At 46.7% G+C, this 19,409-nt stretch overlaps 1 protein-coding gene across 2 annotated transcripts in view; it reads right to left on the bottom strand.

Annotated features, from left to right (window-relative positions):
* RPS6KC1 (ribosomal protein S6 kinase C1) overlaps positions 1–19,409 on the bottom strand; it is a 224,987-nt gene that overhangs the window by 186,233 nt on the left and 19,345 nt on the right. For both annotated transcript variants that reach the window (XM_068232950.1, XM_068232949.1), the window contains exon 3: positions 15,732–15,852. In XM_068232950.1, the coding sequence (XP_068089051.1) occupies positions 15,732–15,852 (121 nt within the window). The remainder of the gene's footprint in view (positions 1–15,731; positions 15,853–19,409) is intronic.

The raw sequence follows: 19,409 nt of genomic DNA, 5'->3' as shown, positions 1-19,409 counted from the left end.
AGCCTCATGCGTACGGGTATGGAGGGAGCCCCTGTGATGCGGACAATTGGCCGCGTCCGCCGGAAGTGACGGGACCCGGTACCGGTGGATCCAGGAAGCTGAGGACAGCGGCGTGGGAGCGATCCAGGCTTATGGGGCTGGAAGAAGCCCCAGGTATGTATAAAATCTTTGCCTTTTTTTACCCCTCGTTCCTCTCTGGTTCCCTTTAAAGAGAATTTGTACTCTAAAATTCTTTCAATAAAAATCATACCATTCTATTCATTATCTCCTGGGCCCCTCTGTGCTGTTTCTGCCACTTCCTGCTGCAATCCTGGCTTGTAATTGCTAGTTTTAGGCAGTGTTTTGTTTACAAACAATAGACATAGCTGCTTACCAGAGTGTGATAGGCTCAGAGAAGCTTAGTCTGTGACTTATACAGAGCCTGCAGGGGGTGTATAGCTTCTCCCTATCACAAGCAGAGCAGCACATTCTTGCCTGAGCCGACAAGGCTGACAAAGGAAAGATTAGATTATATAACAGAGATATTACAGCGACTGTGCAACTAGGAAAGGCTGCAGTAACACAGACCACATTAGAACAGGTATAGGAACTTATAGGATAGAAGAAATAAGGCTGAAAATTTTGTTACAGAGTCTCTTTAAGGCGCGTACATACACTGCATTGTTACAAACTACGGGCCCGTCAGCCCTACGGGTCGTTCTGCCGACAGTAGTATGTGAGTACAGGCTGTCGGCAGACTGATAAGACTGTTTTTGACTGATCCGCCCGGCGACAGCCTGTGCTCACGTCCTACTGTCGGCAGAGAAATCGATACGTGGGGGAAGACTGACGGACCCGTCGTTTGTAACAATACGGCGTGTGTATGCGCCTTTTCAAACCGCAACGCTTATTTGATTTGAAAGAACGTCATGTTGGAGCATATCGGAAACGAACATTCAAATGAAACAATGTTTCTTTTAAAGTCAATGGACCTTCGCAAAAAAACACTGTTTCGTTTGAATGATCGCTTGCATCCCGTTGTTTGCAACACGTCACTGTTCAAAGATAGATCGTGGAACAATTGTTCATGGTGGAGTTCTATCTTTCCATGGGTACACAGCTTTAGTCTTAAAGTGATACTTCAGTGAACACAAAGTAAAGAGACTAATGCTGGGGATACACTGTACGACCCGGCGGCTCGATTAGCCACTGGATCGACTCCCGCCGCGTCCCCGCCGCCGTCCAGATCGATTACCGCTCCTCCCCGCGGGCGCTTCCTTATCTTCCGCTCGACTTCCCGCTATTGTCTGCCCGCGGAGATCGAGCGGGCGGGGATCGAGCGGGGTCATCGGACCTATCGGAAATGATCAATCGAGCCATCAGCGGCTCGATTGATAAGGGGGAAAACATGCCGTGTATCCCCAGCATAACAATTGTTTCAATCCTCCTACTCCTAAAAATGACTTTTAGATATACCACAGTTTTATGTTCGATTTAAAAACTTAAAAGAAGCAGTTTATTGCCTCAGCTGAATGTTAGGGTCCATTTTCACTTGGGCGATTAGCAGGTGATTCCTGCTAATCCCCGAAGCGATATCGCTTTTTAAAGCGCTAGCGCAATACAATCTGCCGCGATTACACTGCCGCAATTGCCGGCAATCGCAGGCGATTTGTGATTAGCAGCAATCGCAAACCGCCGAGCATGTAGCATTATGTTGCAATTCTGGAGCGATTGCGCAATACAATGCTTTAAAAAAAAGTGCGGACGCAAAACGCTAACGCCAACTATGAGCTATTGACCTTTTATCCTCTCCTGGCAGAGAACTGGGCTTCCTATAACAAAGTATTTTATGGCTGTAATTGACTGGTTCTGACTGGAGAAAAACTGTCAGTTGCATAGTAGAATATTAAAGGACAACTGAAGTGAGAAGAATGTGGAGGCTGCCATATTTATTTCCTTTTAAACAATACCAGTTGCCTGGCAGCCCTGCTGATCTGTTTGGCAGCAGAAGTATCTGAATCACACCAGAAACAAGCATGCAGCTAATCTTGTCAGATCCGACAATAATGCCAGAAACCCCCAACCTGCTGCATGCTTGTTCAGGGCCTATGGTTTATGCTGGGGATACACGGTACGACCCGGTGGCTCGATTAGCCTCCGGATCGACTCCCGCCGCGTCCCCGCCGCCGTCCGGATTGAGCGGGGTCATCAGACCTGTCGGAAATTATCAAACGAGCCATCAGCAGCTCGATTAATAAGGGGGAAAACATACCGTGTATCCCCAGCATAAAAGTATTATGCTGGGAATACACCATACAATTTTCTGTTAGATTTACGTGCCAGATAGATAAAGTTCAACATGTTGGAAATGTATCTATCTTACGGTCTATCTGCCCAGCAATTAAGCATTGTTCTACTCAGCAGGAGACAACCAGAAGACAATGCACCAGAGATAAATTACCATTCTCTACAGAAAATAATCGAATTATGCATTCTAACAGAAAATCAGAAAAATCTAATGCTAGGCATACACGGTCAGTTTATGCGCCGGCATCGAGCCAGTGGCTCGATGCCGGCGCGTTACCACTCGTCCGCACGGATCGATTCCCGCTTGTCGGGGAATCTATCCGGCGGGTCATCGGACCTGTCGGATATTATCAATCGAGCCATCAGCGGCTCGATTGATAAGTAAAAAACGAACCGTATATGTTTAGCATAACAGAAGAATCTAACAGAAAATTGTAGAGGATCAGCAGGACAGCCAGGCAAGTAGTATTGCTTAAAAGGAAATAACTATGGCAGCCTCCATATACCTCTTGTCACGGTTGTCCTTTATCTCTTTCAGGCAGAGAAAGAAGAAAACCATCACAGTATATTTGTGTGCTATACAGTGTAAATACACACCTATCTCATGTCACTTAGGGTTTCCTTTTAAATTGCTACGTCGGTGGAGTCTTATGCTGGGCATACACGGCTAGATTGGTCTTATCAATCGAGCCGCTGATGGCTCGAATGATCATTTCCAACCTGTCCAATCACCGCGCCGGATTGATTCTGCGCTTGATCCCCGCGGGCGGACAATGGAAGAAAAGAGCGGCTGATAAGGAAGTGCCCACTGGGACGAACGGGTATCGATCCACGCGCCCGCGCAGACAAGTGGGGACGCGCCGGCATCGAGCCAGCGGCTCGATTCCGACGCATAAACGCACCGTGTATGCCCAGCATTACCCATCCGGGAGACCTGTGTGTCCTGTTTAATACATTTCAGCTTTGGAACAACGTGAGGTTGAAGAATTGATTAATTGGCTGCCTGAAGCAAGCACAACGGTGAATGGTGTGCCTGTTCATTTGGGTGCCACCATTCACCCATTAGAAATGAATTAGTGGCTATGTACCACTTTAGCCACCGGCGTTCAGATCCAGTGCATCAGTTGGGCAGCAGCTGTAGCTGAGCACCAGGGCCCAAATCAAACACTTAGAAACCAAGACAACAGGACGTGTCGGTTAGAGCATACATGTCAAACTCTGGCCCGCGGGCCAAATCTGGCCATTAAATTTGGCCCTCAAGTGGTTTCCCCACTTTGCATTATGTTTGGCCCACTCTAGACCACCAGGGAAGCTATATGGGGAAGATTGGGGGAAAGCGCTAAACACCAGGGAACTGTATAGGGGAGGGTGGGGGTCACTAGACATCTGGTAACTGTATGGGGGAGGAAGGAGGACCACTAGGCACCAGGGAACTGTAAAGGGGTTGGAGAGGGGCCATTAGACACCAGGGAACTTTATAAGGGAGGTAGGCGGCCAGTAGACATTGAGGTTGGCCCATGACGAGGTCCCAGTGTACAATTTTGGCCCCCTTTGTATTGGAGTTTGACACCCCTGGGTTAGATGAAAGGAGCATACACACCTTTGATGGATGCCGCCCATCGGTGATTGGGACCCGATCTGCTTAGGTAATATCGCTGGGCTAGGCTGCACAGGCGCGTGTCAGCGCTATGTTGCTATGCGGGGAGGCAGAGGGGCAACGGAGCGTAACGTGTGACATCACGTGGAGGACGAGCGGCGTTAACAATGGGAGTGAGTTGATCGATTGCGGGTCGCATGTCTGTGTGCACACGCCTGATTATCAGCTGAGGCGGTTATTATCAGAATCATCTTACAGTGTATGGGAATTAGAGCAAGAGTTCAGGTCCACTTTAAAGGGAACCTAAAGTGAGAGGAATAAGAAGGCTGCCATCTTCATTCTCTGACTATGCAGCCAGTGGAGTCACACTAGTCACAGCATCTGCTCTGCATGCTCATTCTGGGACAGTCACTTACAGTACTAGAGGCGGAGCATCAGCACAGAAGCCAGGCAACTGGCATTGTACATTAGAGAATAAAGATGGCAACCTCCTTATACCTCATTTCAGGTTTCCTTTAAAGTAAGTCTAAAGGGGAAAAAAAAAAAGTATCCTGAAATGCTTCTCAGGCTTACTTTTGTAATAAGGACTGTTTCACACGAAAAAAAAAAAAAAGCTGAAAAATCGTAATCGTTATGGCGGTGTGAGTGCTCCTATAGGGAGACGCTGCACTAGCGGTTTGCTGACAACCGGGGATCGCTGCAGAATCACCCGTGGTGTGAAACAGCCCTAACAATTTGCCCAAACACTATGGCGTCATAATGCATACGGGACTATAATTAATTGTAGTGTGTGTGTGTGGCGTGTGTGTGTGGCGTGTGTGTGTACAGTGTGTGGTGTGTGTGGCGTGTGTGTGTGTACAGTGTGTGGTGTGTGTGGCGTATGTGTGTACAGTGTGTGGTGTGTGTGTGTACAGTGTGTGGTGTGTGTGTGTGTGTACAGTGTGTGGTGTGTGTGTGTGTGTACAGTGTGGTGTGTGTGTGTGTGTACAGTGTGGTGTGTGTGTCGCGTGTGTGTGTCGCGTGTGTGTGTCGCGTGTGTGTGTCGCGTGTGTGTGTCGCGTGTGTGTGTCGCGTGTGTGTGTCGCGTGTGTGTGTCGCGTGTGTGTGTCGCGTGTGTGTGTCGCGTGTGTGTGTCGCGTGTGTGTGTCGCGTGTGTGTGTCGCGTGTGTGTGTCGCGTGTGTGTGGCGCGTGTGTGTGGCGCGTGTGTGTGGCGCGTGTGTGTGGCGCGTGTGTGTGGCGCGTGTGTGTGTGGCGCGTGTGTGTGGCGCGCGTGTGTGGCGCGCGTGTGTGGCGCGCGTGTGTGGCGCGTGTGTGTGGCGCGTGTGTGTGGCGCGTGTGTGTGGCGCGCGTGTGTGTACAGTGTGTGGTGTGTGTGTGTGTGTGTGTGTGTGTGTGTGTGTGTGGTGTGTGTGTGGTGTGTGTGTGTGTGTGTGGTGTGTGTGTGGTGTGTGTGTGGTGTGTGTGTGGTGTGTGGTGTGTGTGTGGTGTGTGGTGTGTGTGTGTGGCATGTGTGTGGCATGTGTGTGGCATGTGTGTGTGTGGCGTGTGTGATGTGTGTGTGTGTACAGTGTGTGTGTGTGTACAGTGTGTGTGTGTGTACAGTGTGTGTGTGTGTACAGTGTGTGTGTGTGTACAGTGTGTGTGTGTGTACGTGTGTGTGTGTGTGTACGTGTGTGTGTGTGTGTGGCGTGTGTGTGTGGCGTGTGTGTGTGGCGTGTGTGTGTGGCGTGTGTGTGTGGCGTGTGTGTGTGGCGTGTGTGTGTGTGGCGTGTGTGTGTGTGGCGTGTGTGTGTGTGGCGTGTGTGTGTGTGGCGTGTGTGTGTGGCGTGTGTGTGTGTATGTGGTTTGTGTATGTGTGTGGTGTGTGTGGCGTGTGGGGTGAGTGTGTGTGTGTGTGTGTGTGTGTGTGTGTGTGTGTGTGTGTGTGTGTGTGTGTGTGTGTGTGTGTGTGTGTGTGTGTTTTGGCGTATAAGACGACCCACCAACTTTTCCAGTTAAAATCTAGAGTTTGGTATATACTCGCCATATAAGACTACCCCTCTTCCAATGCACAACAAATAAAAAAAACATCATATACTGGTGCTGTGTATGAACAGATACTGGTGCTGTACTGTATGTGGTACCCAGAATATAATAGTATATAGACGATTGACTGGTGGGATTGGATAACTCTCCCTCTCCCTAAGCGGATTGGTCAGCTCTCCTTGTCTACCTGTTTATCAGAGCGGTATGGAAGAATAGATCACGCTGTGGCCATAAAACACGCCTCTTTCACCCATCTGGCCCACCCTTGTATCCTATATACCTCCTTCTCCGCCTCTCAGATCTCGCACATGTGCGCCTGCACCGCTTCACTACAGTCCTCAGCAGCGAGATCTGAGAGGCAGCAACAGGATAGGGCGTATCACCCGGCATCAATGACACTCGGCGTATAAGACGACCCCTGACTTCTCAGAAGATTTTCAAGGTTTAAAAAGTAGTCTTTTACACCAGAATACACAGTATATATTGTGTGTATGTGTGTGTGTATGTACAGTATATATATATATATTTATATATATATACACACAGTGGGTTGCAAAAGTATTCGGCCCCCTTGAAGTTTTCCACATTTTGTCATATTACTGCCACAAACATGAATCAATTTTATTGGAATTCCACATGAAAGACCAACACAAAGTGGTGTACACGTGAGAAGTGGAACGAAAATCATACATGATTCCAAACATTTTTTACAAATAAATAACTGCAAAGTGGTGTGTGCATAATTATTCGGCCCCCTTTGATCTGAGTGCAGTCAGTTGCCTATAGACATTGCCTGATGAGTGCTAATGACTAAACAGAGTGCACCTGTGTGTAATATAATGTCAGTACAAATACAGCTGCTCTGTGAGGGCCTCAGAGGTTGTCTAAGAGAATATTGGGAGCAACAACACTGTGAAGTCCAAAGAACACAAGACAGGTCCAAGACAGGTCAGGGATCAAGTTATTGAGAAATTTAAAGCAAGCTTAGGCTACAAAAAGATTTCCAAAGCCTTGAACATCCCAAGGAGCACTGTTCAAGCGATCATTCAGAAATGGAAGGAGTATGGCACAACTGTAAACCTACCAAGACAAGGCTATGCACCTAAACTCACAGGCCGAACAAGGAGAGTGCTGATCAGAAATGCAGTCAAGAGGCCCATGGTGACTCTGGACGAGCTGCAGAGATCTACAGCTCAGGTGGGAGACTCTGTCCATAGGACAACTATTATTCATGCACTGTACAACGTTGGCCTTTATGGAAGAGTGGCAAGAAGAAAGGCATTGTTAACAGAAAGCATAAGAAGTCCCATTTGCAGTTTGCCACAAGCCATGTGGGGGACACAGCAACCATGAAGAAGAAGGTGCTCTGGTCAGTCGAGACCAAAATTGAACTTTTTGGCCAAAATGCTATGTGTGGCAGAAAACTAACACTGCACATCACTCTGAACACACCATCCCTACTGTCAAATATGGTAGTGGCAGCATCATGCTCTGGGGGTGCTTCTCTTCAGCAGGGACAGGGAAGCTGGTCAGAGTTGATGGGAAGATGGATGGAGCCAAATACAGGGCAATCTTGGAAGATAACCTCTTGGAGACTGCAAAAGACTTGAGACTGGGGCGGAGGTTCACCTTCCAGCAGGACAACGAGCCTAAACAAAGCCAGGGCAACAATGGAATGGTTTAAAACAAAACATATCTATGTGTTAGAATGGCCCAATCAAAGTCCAGATCTAAATCCAATCGAGAATCTGTGGCAAGATCTGAAAACTGCTGTTCACAAACGCTGTCCATCTAATCTGACTGAGCTGGAGCTGTTTTGCAAAGAAGAATGGGTAAGAATTTCAGTCTCTACATGTGCAAAGCTGGCAGCTGTAATTGCAGCAAAAGGTGGTTCTACAAAGTATTGACTCAGGGGGCTGAATAATTATGCACACCCCACTTTGCAGTTATTGATTTGTAAAAAATGTTTGGAATGATGTATGATTTTCGTTCCACTTCTCACATGTACACCACTTTGTGTTGGTCTTTCATGTGGAATTCCAATAAAATTGATTCATGCTTGTGGCAGAAATATGACAAAATGTGGAAAACTTCAAGGCGGCCGAATACTTTTGCAAACCAGTGTGTGTGTGTGTGTGTGTGTGTGTGTGTGTGTGTGTGTGCGTGCGTGCGTGCGTGCGTGCGTGCGTGCGTGCGTGCGTGCGTGCGTGCGTGCGTGTTTAATATACAAGTAATGCTGTCACAATCAATGTAGATAACACCCCAATTGCATCAACCCCTAAAGCTTGTTGCCTGGGGGTAACTCTGGACTCTGACCTCTCCTTTATACCACATATTAACAAATTAACTACCTCCTGCTACTTCCATCTCAAAAATATTTCCAGAATCCGTCCCTTCCTGTCACAAGAAGCAACTAAAATGCTTGTGCATGCCCTAATCATCTCCCGTCTTGACTACTGTAACACCCTACTCTGTGGTCTACCGAAAAGCAGACTGCCACCTCTCCAATCCCTACTAAACTCTGTGGCCCGTCTCATCCACCTCTCTTCTAGATCCTCTGAGGCAGCCCCTCTCTGCCAATCCCTCCATTGGCTACCAGTTGCCCAAAGGATCCAGTTTAAACTTCTCACACTTGCATACAAAGCTCTACACAAGCTATCGCCTCCATACATTTCCTCTTTAATCTCCAGATACCTCCCCGCCCGGACCCTCCGTTCCTCACAGGAGACCATTTTGTCCTCCAGCCTAGTCACCTCCTCTCACTCTCGCATCCAAGACTTCTCACTGGCTATCCCTTTCCTTTGGAACTCTCTCCCTCAGCCGGTTCGTCATGCCACGAGTCTGGAAACCTTCAAACGTACTCTGAAAATACACCTGTTCAGACAAGCCTATAATTTGCTATAGGCAGCACTGAAGGCACACTGGCTCACCCACTAATCCTTGTGTTTCCTTCCCTTTTGTTTCCTCCCCACTACCCTCTAGATTGTAAGCTCGCAAGGGCAGGGACATCCTCCTAGTGTTTCTCATAATGCTGTAATTTTAACATATGCACATGTACCAACTACACATCAACTATGTATGTATTTATATTTATTCTATCTAATGCCATGACTGTACAGTGTCTTTTACTTCTCATGTATATTTGTTCCCCATTATTTGTTTGTACTATGTACAGTGCTACGGAAGATGTTGGCGCTATATAAATAAAAAATAATAATAATAATAATAATTGGTAGTAATTGAGCTTTTCAAACTTCCTTAATTTTTGATAGAAAAAAAGAAGTTTCAAATGTACTACCACAAAATGACCACAAGAGGGCTCACATTTTCCTTCTTTGAAACCTGTTCGGAGGACAAAAGTTGGCAATCAGATCGCAAATCCTAGAATATTGCCCAGTAATCTCTTTCTGGGAAACTGGCAATGCATAGGTGTGAGCAGGCACACCGTCTGGCAGGTTGGGTGCTGGATATGGTGGCGCAGGCAAGGCCATCAAGCGCATAAATGCAGAGGATATTGGCACACCAGTTTCAATCACTGCAAACTTATTTATTCAAATTATTTATTTATTTAAAGTGAACCAGAGACGAAGCACCCTGATGTATTTTACCATATATATCAGTGGGAACATTAGAGAAAACATCTACCCGCTCTCTGTTTCATTCTTCACTGCTCTTAGAAAGATTGTACATCATCATTACGGTTCTGTATTTATATAGCACTGACATTATCTGAAGCGCTTTACAGAGTACATAGTCATGTCACTGACTGTCCTCAGAGGAGCTCACAGTCTAATCTTACCATAGCCATAGTCTAATGTCCTAAATTATTATTATTATTATTATTATTATTTGTTAACATACAGTACAGACCAAAGGTTTGGACACACCTTCTCATTCAAAGAGTTTTCTTTATTTTCATGACTAGGAACATTGTAGATTTACACTGAAGGCATCCAAACTATGAATTAACATATGTGGAAGTATAGTACATATCCAAAAAGTGTGAAACAACTGAAAACGTGTCATATTCTAGGTTCTTCAAAGTAGCCACCTTATGCCACCTTTGCTACCTTCAAGAGGTAGTCACCTGAAATGGTCTTCCAACAGTCTTGAAGGAGTTCCCAGAGATGCTTAGCACTGGTTGGCCCTTTTGCCTTCACTCTGCAGTCCAGCTCACCCCATACCATCTCGATTGTGTTCAGGTCTGGTGACTGTGGAGGCCAGGTCCATCACTCTCCTTCCTGGTCAAATAGCCCTTACACAGCCTGGAGGTGTGTTTCGGGTCATTGTCCTGTTGAAAAATAAATGATGGTCCAACTAAACGCAAACCGGATGGAATAGCATGCCGCTGCAAGATGCTGTGGTAGCCATGCTGGTTCAGTATGTCTTCAACTTTGAATAAATCCCCAACAGGGTCAACCAGCAAAGCACCCCCACACCATCACACCTCCTCCTCCATTCTTCACGGTGGGAACCAGGCATGTAGAGACCATCCGTCACCTTTTCTGCGTCGCACAAAGACATGGTGGTTGGAACCAAAAATCTCAAATTTGGACTCATCAGAGCAAAGCACAGATTTCCACTGGTCTAATGTCCATTCCTTGTGTTCTTTTTGGATATGTACTATACTTCCACGTGTTAATTCATAGTTTGGATGCCTTCAGTGTAAATCTACAATGTTCATAGTCACGAAAATAAAGAAAACTCTTTGAATGAGAAGGTGTGTCCAAACTTTTGGCCTGTACTGTAGCTCTGACATCTTCTGCAGTACGTTACAGAGCACATAGTCATGTCACTGACTGTCCCCAGAGGAGCTCACAATCTAATCCCTACTATAGTCATAGTCTAATGTCCCTATAACCTAAGGGCAATTTTTTGGAGGAACCATTTAACTTACACTATACAGTCCTAACTCCAGTCACCACTCCTGCACACCCTAACATTACGAGTTATAGAAGACTGCTACAAGCTACAGTAGGCTTGCTGGCGATACGCTCGCTGTGACCTGTCTGTCATCTCAAGACTCTGGAGATGATAAACCAGAAGTTCCACAAAGGCAGCCTGTCAATCACCACTGCACATCACTGCTCCAGAAAACTCTGTCAACAGCAGAGTGAAAATCTGCTCAACCAGCAAGAAGTCTCCTGAACTGCTAAAGGAAAGCAAGACACAAAGACCTGCTCTACCAGCAAGAAGCCCCCCACACTGCTAAAGGAAAGCAGGACACAATAACCTGCTCTACCAGCAAGAAGTCCCCCGCACTGCTAAAGGAAAGCAAGACACAAAGACCTGCTCTACCAGCAAGAAGTCCCCCGCACTGCTAAAGGAAAGCAAGACACAAAGACCTGCTCTACCAGCAAGAAGTCCCCCACACTGCTAGAGGAAAGCCAGACACAAAGACCTGCTCTACCAGCAAGAAGTCCCCCGCACTGCTAAAGGAAAGCAAGACACAAAGACCTGCTCTACCAGCAAGAAGTCCCCAGCACTGCTAAAGGAAAGCCAGACACAATATCCTGCTCTACCAGCAAGAAGTCCCCAGCACTGCTAAAGGAAAGCCAGACACAAAGACCTGCTCTACCAGCAAGAAGTCCCCCGCACTGCTAAAGGAAAGCAAGACACAAAGACCTGCTCTACCAGCAAGAAGTCCCCCGCACTGCTAAAGGAAAGCAAGACACAAAGACCTGCTCTACCAGCAAGAAGTCCCCCGCACTGCTAAAGGAAAGCAAGACACAACAACCTGTTCTACCAGCAAGAAGTCCCCCGCACTGCTAAAGGAAAGCAAGACACAACAACCTGTTCTACCAGCAAGAAGTCCCCCGCACTGCTAAAGGAAAGCAAGACACAAAGACCCGCTCTACCAACAAGAAGTCCCCCGCACTGCTAAAGGAAAGCAAGACACAAAGACCCGCTCTACCAACAAGAAGTCCCCCGCACTGCTAAAGGAAAGCAAGACACAAAGACCTGCTCTACCAGCAAGAAGTCCCCCACACTGCTAAAGGAAAGTCAGACACAAAGACCTGCTCCACCAGCAAGAAGTCCCCCGCACTGCTAAAGGAAAGTCAGACACAAAGACCTGCTCTACCAGCAAGAAGTCCCCCGCACTGCTAAAGGAAAGCAAGATACAAAGACCTGCTCTACCAGCAAGAAGTCCCCCGCACTGCTAAAGGAAAGCAAGACACAAAGACCTGCTCTACCAGCAAGAAGTCCCCCGCACTGCTAAAGGAAAGCAAGACACAAAGACCTGCTCTCCCAGCAAGAAGTCCCCAGCACTGCTAAAGGAAAGCAAGACACAAAGACCTGCTCTACCAGCAAGAAGTCCCCAGCACTGCTAAAGGAAAGCAAGACACAAAGACCTGCTCTACCAGCAAGAAGTCCCCCGCACTGCTAAAGGAAAGTCAGACACAAAGACCTGCTCTACCAGCAAGAAGTCCCCCGCACTGCTAAAGGAAAGTCAGACACAAAGACCTGCTCTACCAGCAAGAAGTCCCCCGCACTGCTAAAGGAAAGTCAGACACAAAGACCTGCTCTACCAGCAAGAAGTCCCCCGCACTGCTAAAGGAAAGCAAGACACAAAGACCTGCTCTACCAGCAAGAAGTCCCCCGCACTGCTAAAGGAAAGCAAGACACAAAGACCTGCTCTACCAGCAAGAAGTCCCCCGCACTGCTAAAGGAAAGCAAGATACAAAGACCTGCTCTACCAGCAAGAAGTCCCCCGCACTGCTAAAGGAAAGCAAGACACAAAGACCTGCTCTACCAGCAAGAAGTCCCCCACACTGCTACAGGAAAGCAAGACACAAAGACCTGCTCTCCCAGCAAGAAGACCCCCACACTGCTAAAGGAAAGCAAGACACAACAACCTGTTCTACCAGCAAGAAGTCCCCCGCACTGCTAAAGGAAAGCAAGACACAAAGACCTGCTCTACTAGCAAGAAGTCCCCCCCACTGCTAAAGGAAAGCAAGATACAAAAAAGTAGAAGGAACAAAAAGGAAGAGATAAGATCGGCAGTGCTAGCAAGCAAATCTGTGCAATGTGTCACATACAATTAGTGCAAATAGTGCATTTACCAGTGCAGGTGCTGTAAAGCAGTCTCTGTACGCTCTGTAAAGCAGGTGCAGTACACTCTCGGTGACCTGGGCACACGCCCGCGCATGTGCAGAAGATGGCATTGGGGGGTCACTTCAGAGGCTGCCAGCGGGATTCTGGAGAAGACTCAGCCAAAGCCTGTCAGTTCTCTCAGATTTTCACTGCTTACTTTTTCACTGCAGTGCTCCTTTAACAGGACTTTAAGCAAAAGGAAGTAAGGAAGATGCCTGGAGCTCTGGAATTCAGGCGGTGTGTGCAGAAAAGTTTCTGCTTTCCATCTGCTTTTTCAGCACCCAAGGCCAAGGCCTTTGTGACCGTTCCAGTAATCCAGCCATGCGCCTAGGGCAGGGGTAGGGAACTTATGGCTCGGGAGCCAGATGTGGATCTTTTTATGGCTACATCTGGCTCACAGTTAGGGGTTGATTCACTAAGCTACACGGCTCAAGTAGCGCAGCTTAGTGTGGCAGCGCCAGTAACATTTTACATCTGTAGCATGCACCACTAACTTACTCGCGCTTTCCCCAAAACTAACAACTGCTCCAATTGTCCCACCCTAGACCCTGTCAGGTCCAGTGACTTTGTAGGACGAGATCCCCGCACTTAGATTGGCCCAATAGGCTGTCTGTCACTTGACAGGCAGCCTATTGGACCAAAGTGCGGGGATCTCGTCCTGCAAAGTCAATTAACCCCCAAGTCAGCTAGCTAATTGTACTGGCTGTTAGTCGGTATTTCTCCTGTCTGGCTCTTGGGGAAATTGCTGATGTTGCTGTAACCCAAGAGAAGCTGAAGACGTGTCTGACACTTCCGCAGCCCGGCGGATCAACTGTATACACATCACCATGGCAACAGGGACAGCCCTCTGCTGCGCATGCGCACTGTCTTAGTTTGAAACATATTGTATGGCTCTCACAGAATTACACTTTAGAATACCAGGCCTTCATGGCTCTCTCAGCCAAAAAGGTTCCTGACCCCTGCCCTAGGGAGTACTTACCTCGGAAGGGGGAAGGCACGGGATTCTGAAAAGACTTGCCCCCTCCTCCTCAGCAGAGGAGATCCAATGCTGGGACCCTCGTAGATTCGATTGTCGGGAGTCTCGCGCAGGTGCAGAGGTGGCTTTCCAATGGGTTCTGGTGGAAACACCCGAGCACGATCGGGTTCTCTCTACTGTGCAGGCAGACCAGATTGGAAAGCTGCTAGCACACCTGCACAAGCAGGCCACAGGCTTTGTTTACGTTTTGTTTTTACCACGGCTGCCAGCGCTGGATCGTGGTGACGTAAGTGGGAGGGGGAAGCCTCCCGAGGTAAGATTGGATTTTTACTTAAAGGGCAACTGAAGTGAGAAGAATATGGAGGCTGCTATACTTATTTCCTTTTATATATTACTAGTTGAATGGCAGCCCTGCAGAGCTATTTGGCTGCAGCAGTGTCTGAATCACACCAGAAAAAAAGCATGCAGCTAATCTTGTCAGATCTGACAATGTCAGAAACACCTGCTATGCTCCATGCTTGTTCAGGGGCTATGGTTAAAAGTATTCGAGGCAGAGGATCAGCAGGACTATATGGCAACTGGCATTGCTTAAAGCAGCAGGGTCAGCCATACTATGCCAAGGAAAAAACACATAAATAAATAGATAACTACTTACATAACAGATGTACTGTTCTGTCCACGTTTGAATTTCAGTGAATTTTATATAGTAAATAAAGAAAATTCTGTCCCTGGCATTTGCAATCTTGATTCCCTTTGACTGAAGCCAATCCTGATGTCATTTCCTCCCTTCCTTGTTTTTCTCCTAGAATCTGCACTGCATAGCTAGCTTGCTTTGTTAACATGTGAGCACAGCAAGATCACGTTTCAGCAGCTTCACACTGCACTGCCCTCAGCCAATCAGTGAGGAGCAGAAATGTGGGAGGGGAGATAACAAGCTTCCTTCTCATCCGCAATGTACCAAATAGAGTCAGGCAGACGGAGATAACATTTATCACAGTAGAAACATTTATGAATATATTGGAATGCTTGCAATGCTGGGTCAGGATGTAGACTACATAATAAACACAGTGCAGTGGGTAAATGGAATTTGATTTTGTGGCTGACAATCCCATTTTAAAATAAATATGGCAGCTTCCCTATACCTCTTGCTTCTGTTGTCCTTTAATTTTAAATTACACAATAAAAAAACAGAGCTAAATAAATAGTTTTACTGTCATCCATATTGGTGCATGTATTTACCTTGCTTGGCACATTTTGGACACACACATGCAATTAACTGCAGTAGTCAGAATATAACGTGTAAAATCTTATGCAGGATGAGTAGACTGTAATGCATTGCATGTAATGAGTTTCAATCTGATCTAATCATCGTGCAGTAAAACATTTACTGTTGGGTTCACTTCATTTGCAGCCTAGGAATGCGGTCAATTATTTGCTGCCCTGTCCTAAAACTTTTACGCACGTTATTCTGCTTAAAGCAGTTTTTATTGCATATACCCCACTAAAAACTAAAAATCTGGTTTGTTGCTCTGCACCACTGTTTTTCAGTAATATGTATTACGCAAAGAGAAATACCAGAATATAAAGATTCTGAAATCAAGGACACTGCACGATAGCAACCTCTGTGTGTTTAGGTATTTATTAAACAATAACGAGTGTCAGGAAATGAGGTGGGTGTGTCTGCAGCCTTCCCATGACATCACTTCCTGCTTCCTCTCTGTTCACAATGTCTCCACATGTAAGGCGCTTACCAAACAATTTGGCTTTGGCGAAGGGCGGGAAGAGTTCCGTCTGCCGGAAGAGGTTCTTGTGTATCTGCCAGAGATCTCGGTGCAGTTTCTTGAAATCGCTGTACCTTTTCCAAGTCACTATCTGTTAGAGAAAAAGAAGAGTGTTATATATGGACATGACACATACAATTATTAATATGTTGGCCACATATGTATAGACTTTAATGAAGTCTTCTGAAACCATGGCATTTACGGATGAATTTTATATTATTTTATTTTTTTTAGATGCAACCAATTTATTGAATATCTACCATCAACTGATCATCTTTGAAACACACTTAGCCCATATTAAAGTGAACCTAAAGTCAAAAAAAAAAAAAAAATGAGATGAACTCACCTGGGGCTTTCCTCAGCCCCCTGCAGACGATCGGTGCCCTCGCAGCTCCGCTCCGATGTCCCAGGACCCGCCGGCGAGCACTTCCGGTTTGGCCGTCACCGGCCGACAGGCATGGGAACGCGAGTGATTGTTCGCGTTCCCAGCCTGTATATCGCCCCCTATGCTGCTATTGCGACCTCCTGGCCGCAATAGCAGCATAGGGGGCGATATACAGGCTGGGAACGCGAACAATCACTCGCGTTCCCATGCCTGTCGGCCGGTGACGGCGAAACCGGAAGTCGTCGCCGGCGGGTGCAGAGGCATCGGAGCGGAGCTGCGAGGGCACCGATCGTCTGCAGGGGGCTGAGGAAAGCCCCAGGTGAGTTCATCTCATTTTTGTTTTGTTTTTTACTTTAGGTTATCTTTAAAGAGGAACTTCAGCCTAAACAAACATACTGTCATTAAGTTACATTAGGTATGTTAAAGCAAAACTGAAGTAAAAAGACTATGGAGGCTGCCATATTTATTTCCCTCTAAACAATACCAGTTTCCTGGCAGCCCTGCTGGTCTATTTGGCTGCAGAAGTGTCTGAATCGCACCACAAAGAAGCATGCAGCTAATCTGATCAGATCTGACAATGTCAGAAACACCTGATCTGCTGCATGCTTGTTCAGGGTCTATGGCTAAAACTATTAGAGGCAGAGGATCAGGAGGACAGCCAGGTAACTGGCATTTCTTAAAAGAAAATAAATATAGCAGCCTCCATATCCCTCTTCAGTTGTCCTTTAATTCAAATAGATAGGTAATATAATCTCTTACCCACCCTGTTTTAAAAGAACAGGCAAATATTTGTGATTTCATGGGGGCAGCCATCTTTTTGGTTGAAAGGAGGTGACAGGGAGCATGAGACACAGTTCCAACTGTCCTGTGTCCTGATCAACCCTCCCAGCTGCGCGCGTTAGGCAACGAGAACAACATCAGAAATACCATCATGCTTTGCACAGCATCAAGGGAAAAATGCCCGGGCAGATTTCTTTTAATGGGGTGGAGCTTAGCTTCTGTGCAGCTAAAAATGAGGTTTGGGTAAGAAAAACAAAGTTCTGATGCTGTGAAACTGTTAAAGAAACACCGAGCCTTTTCAGTGCCGCTGATTAGATTTTTAGTATGGAGGTTCACTTTAAGTCTAAGTCCTTGTTCACACTAGGGACGTTGCTGCACACTTTTTAGAACGCATTGTCCTGTGCGCTTTGCTAGGAACAGCTTTTTCCGTGGACACTAATGTGCCACGTTCACATTAATGAGCTTTATTACTGTCCATTTGACAAACGCGATGTTGCAGGCATTTTTTGTGCGTTTTGCACTGTGAAGCGCATAGGGATCTTTCACACTAGAGGCTGCGGTAGAAAAGGCTGAAACTCTTCCTTTTGCTTAACGAGAATACACAGCGTTTTCAAAGCGTTTTACAGCTCATATGAAAACGTCCTTTTTTTTATCTTTAAAAATAAATCAAAAAGTCAGCTGTAAAACGCTTTCAAAACGCTATAGTTGGCGTTTTCCATTGACTATCATTGAAACACGAAAAGCCAACTTCGGCTGTAAACAGCTTTAAAAAAGCTCCGGGGAGCTTCAAAACGCAACGTCCAAAAAAGCGGATTTAGGTGTGAAAGGTAAAATGAAAGTCTATGGACTTTTATTTTACCTTGGAAAACGGCAACTATGGTCTTGGCTGTAAAACGCCGAAACTAGCCTCTGGTGTGAAAGAGCCCATAGCAATGCAAGTGAATGGGTGTGCTTTTTAGATGCATTTTTCCCCCCAATAAAAAAAAAAAAAAAAAAAAAGATTTAAATGAAAACAAATCTTTATTGACAACTGCTACTTCAAATAAGCAAAACACGCTGAACAAAAATGCATTCAAACGCATTTAAAGAGAGTCTGAAGCCATATTAAAAATGCTTTTTTACCTTATATTCAGCACCCTGCTAAACCGCCACTATCCCGCGGCATAACGAGGGGTCTTTACCTCCCAAACCCCCCCTGCAAAATCCACGACTTTCTTGGTCGTGGATTTTGCTGCCCTGTGTGCTTCCATGTGAGGCAGAGCTATGAGCTGCAGGCCTGCCTCACACGCGTCTCAGCGAAGGCAGACTGAGAGGGGCGGGGGAGAGGCGGAGATTCGCCGCTGACAGACGCGTGTGAGGCAGGGCTGCAGCTCATAGCCCCGCCTCACACGGAAGCGCTCCCCGGAGGTAGCAGGGGGGGATTTGAGGGGTAAAGACCCCTCGTTATGCCGCGGGATAGCGGCGTTTTAGCAGGGGCAAACATGCCCCTGCTGAATATAAGCTAAAAAGCCATTTTTAATCTGGCTTCAGACTCTCTTTAAGTCTCATGTAAAATGCATGGGTCCACTTAAAAAAAAAGCACAATGCAGCGAAACTCGTTATGAAACGCACATAAATGCATGCAATTTTTATCATACGCTTAAAGAGAGTCTGAAGCCTCCCAAAAACCCTGTTTTTACTTCACAGTCCTCTTTAGAATTAAGTTGAACACTAAAAACCCCAAAATCCTGGGGGACAAAAATCCACGACTTTCGAAGTCGTGGATTTTGCTGCCTGGGGGAGGCAGAGCTTTGGGCTGTAGCTCTGCCTCCAGTCCAATCAATCACCGCTGATCGCTGCCTCTTTCCGCCTCTCTTAGTGAAAGAAGACTGAGAGGGGCAGGGAGAGGCAGAGATCAGCGCAGACTGGCGGGAGTAGAGGCAGAGCTACAGCTCAAAGCTCTGCCTCTTCACTGGAAGCGATCCCCAAATCTTCCCCCGGGGATTTCGGGGGATTTAATTGAGAATTGAGCCGCGGGGATGCGACATTTCAGGTAGGGCATTCATGCTGAAGAGGACTGTGAAGTAAAAACAGTATTTTTGAGAGGGTTCAGACTCTCTTTAAATATGTTTCTGCCCATGCAAGCATCAATTTGTGTGATTAGATCAGACAAATCGATTTCTGGCAGATTGGATCACTGATTGGATCTGGCACTAATCTATTGCTTCAAATATATCTAAAGGTGACCACACATCAGGCGACATGGTGACCGATCGATCAACCCATTCAATTATTACCATCAGATCGAGAAAAAAAAATTGGCGCTGCCAAGAGTATGCCACATCGACAATACAATTAATTTGGGGTCGCATTTATCGATCAGACGTGCTGCAAAATGTAGGGCCCACATGCTTGATGGGGTGCGCAGTGGTAACGGCATGCAATATCGGGACGTGCGACAAACGCAATGGAACCCCCGGGGCTGTTCCCCTTAATGTGGGCGC

Source organism: Hyperolius riggenbachi, chromosome 4, assembly GCF_040937935.1.
Source record: "Hyperolius riggenbachi isolate aHypRig1 chromosome 4, aHypRig1.pri, whole genome shotgun sequence".
NCBI classification, from domain to species: Eukaryota; Metazoa; Chordata; class Amphibia; order Anura; family Hyperoliidae; genus Hyperolius; species Hyperolius riggenbachi.
Note: the sequence above shows the minus strand (reverse complement) of the source record. Positions and strands in the feature narration are given on the sequence as shown.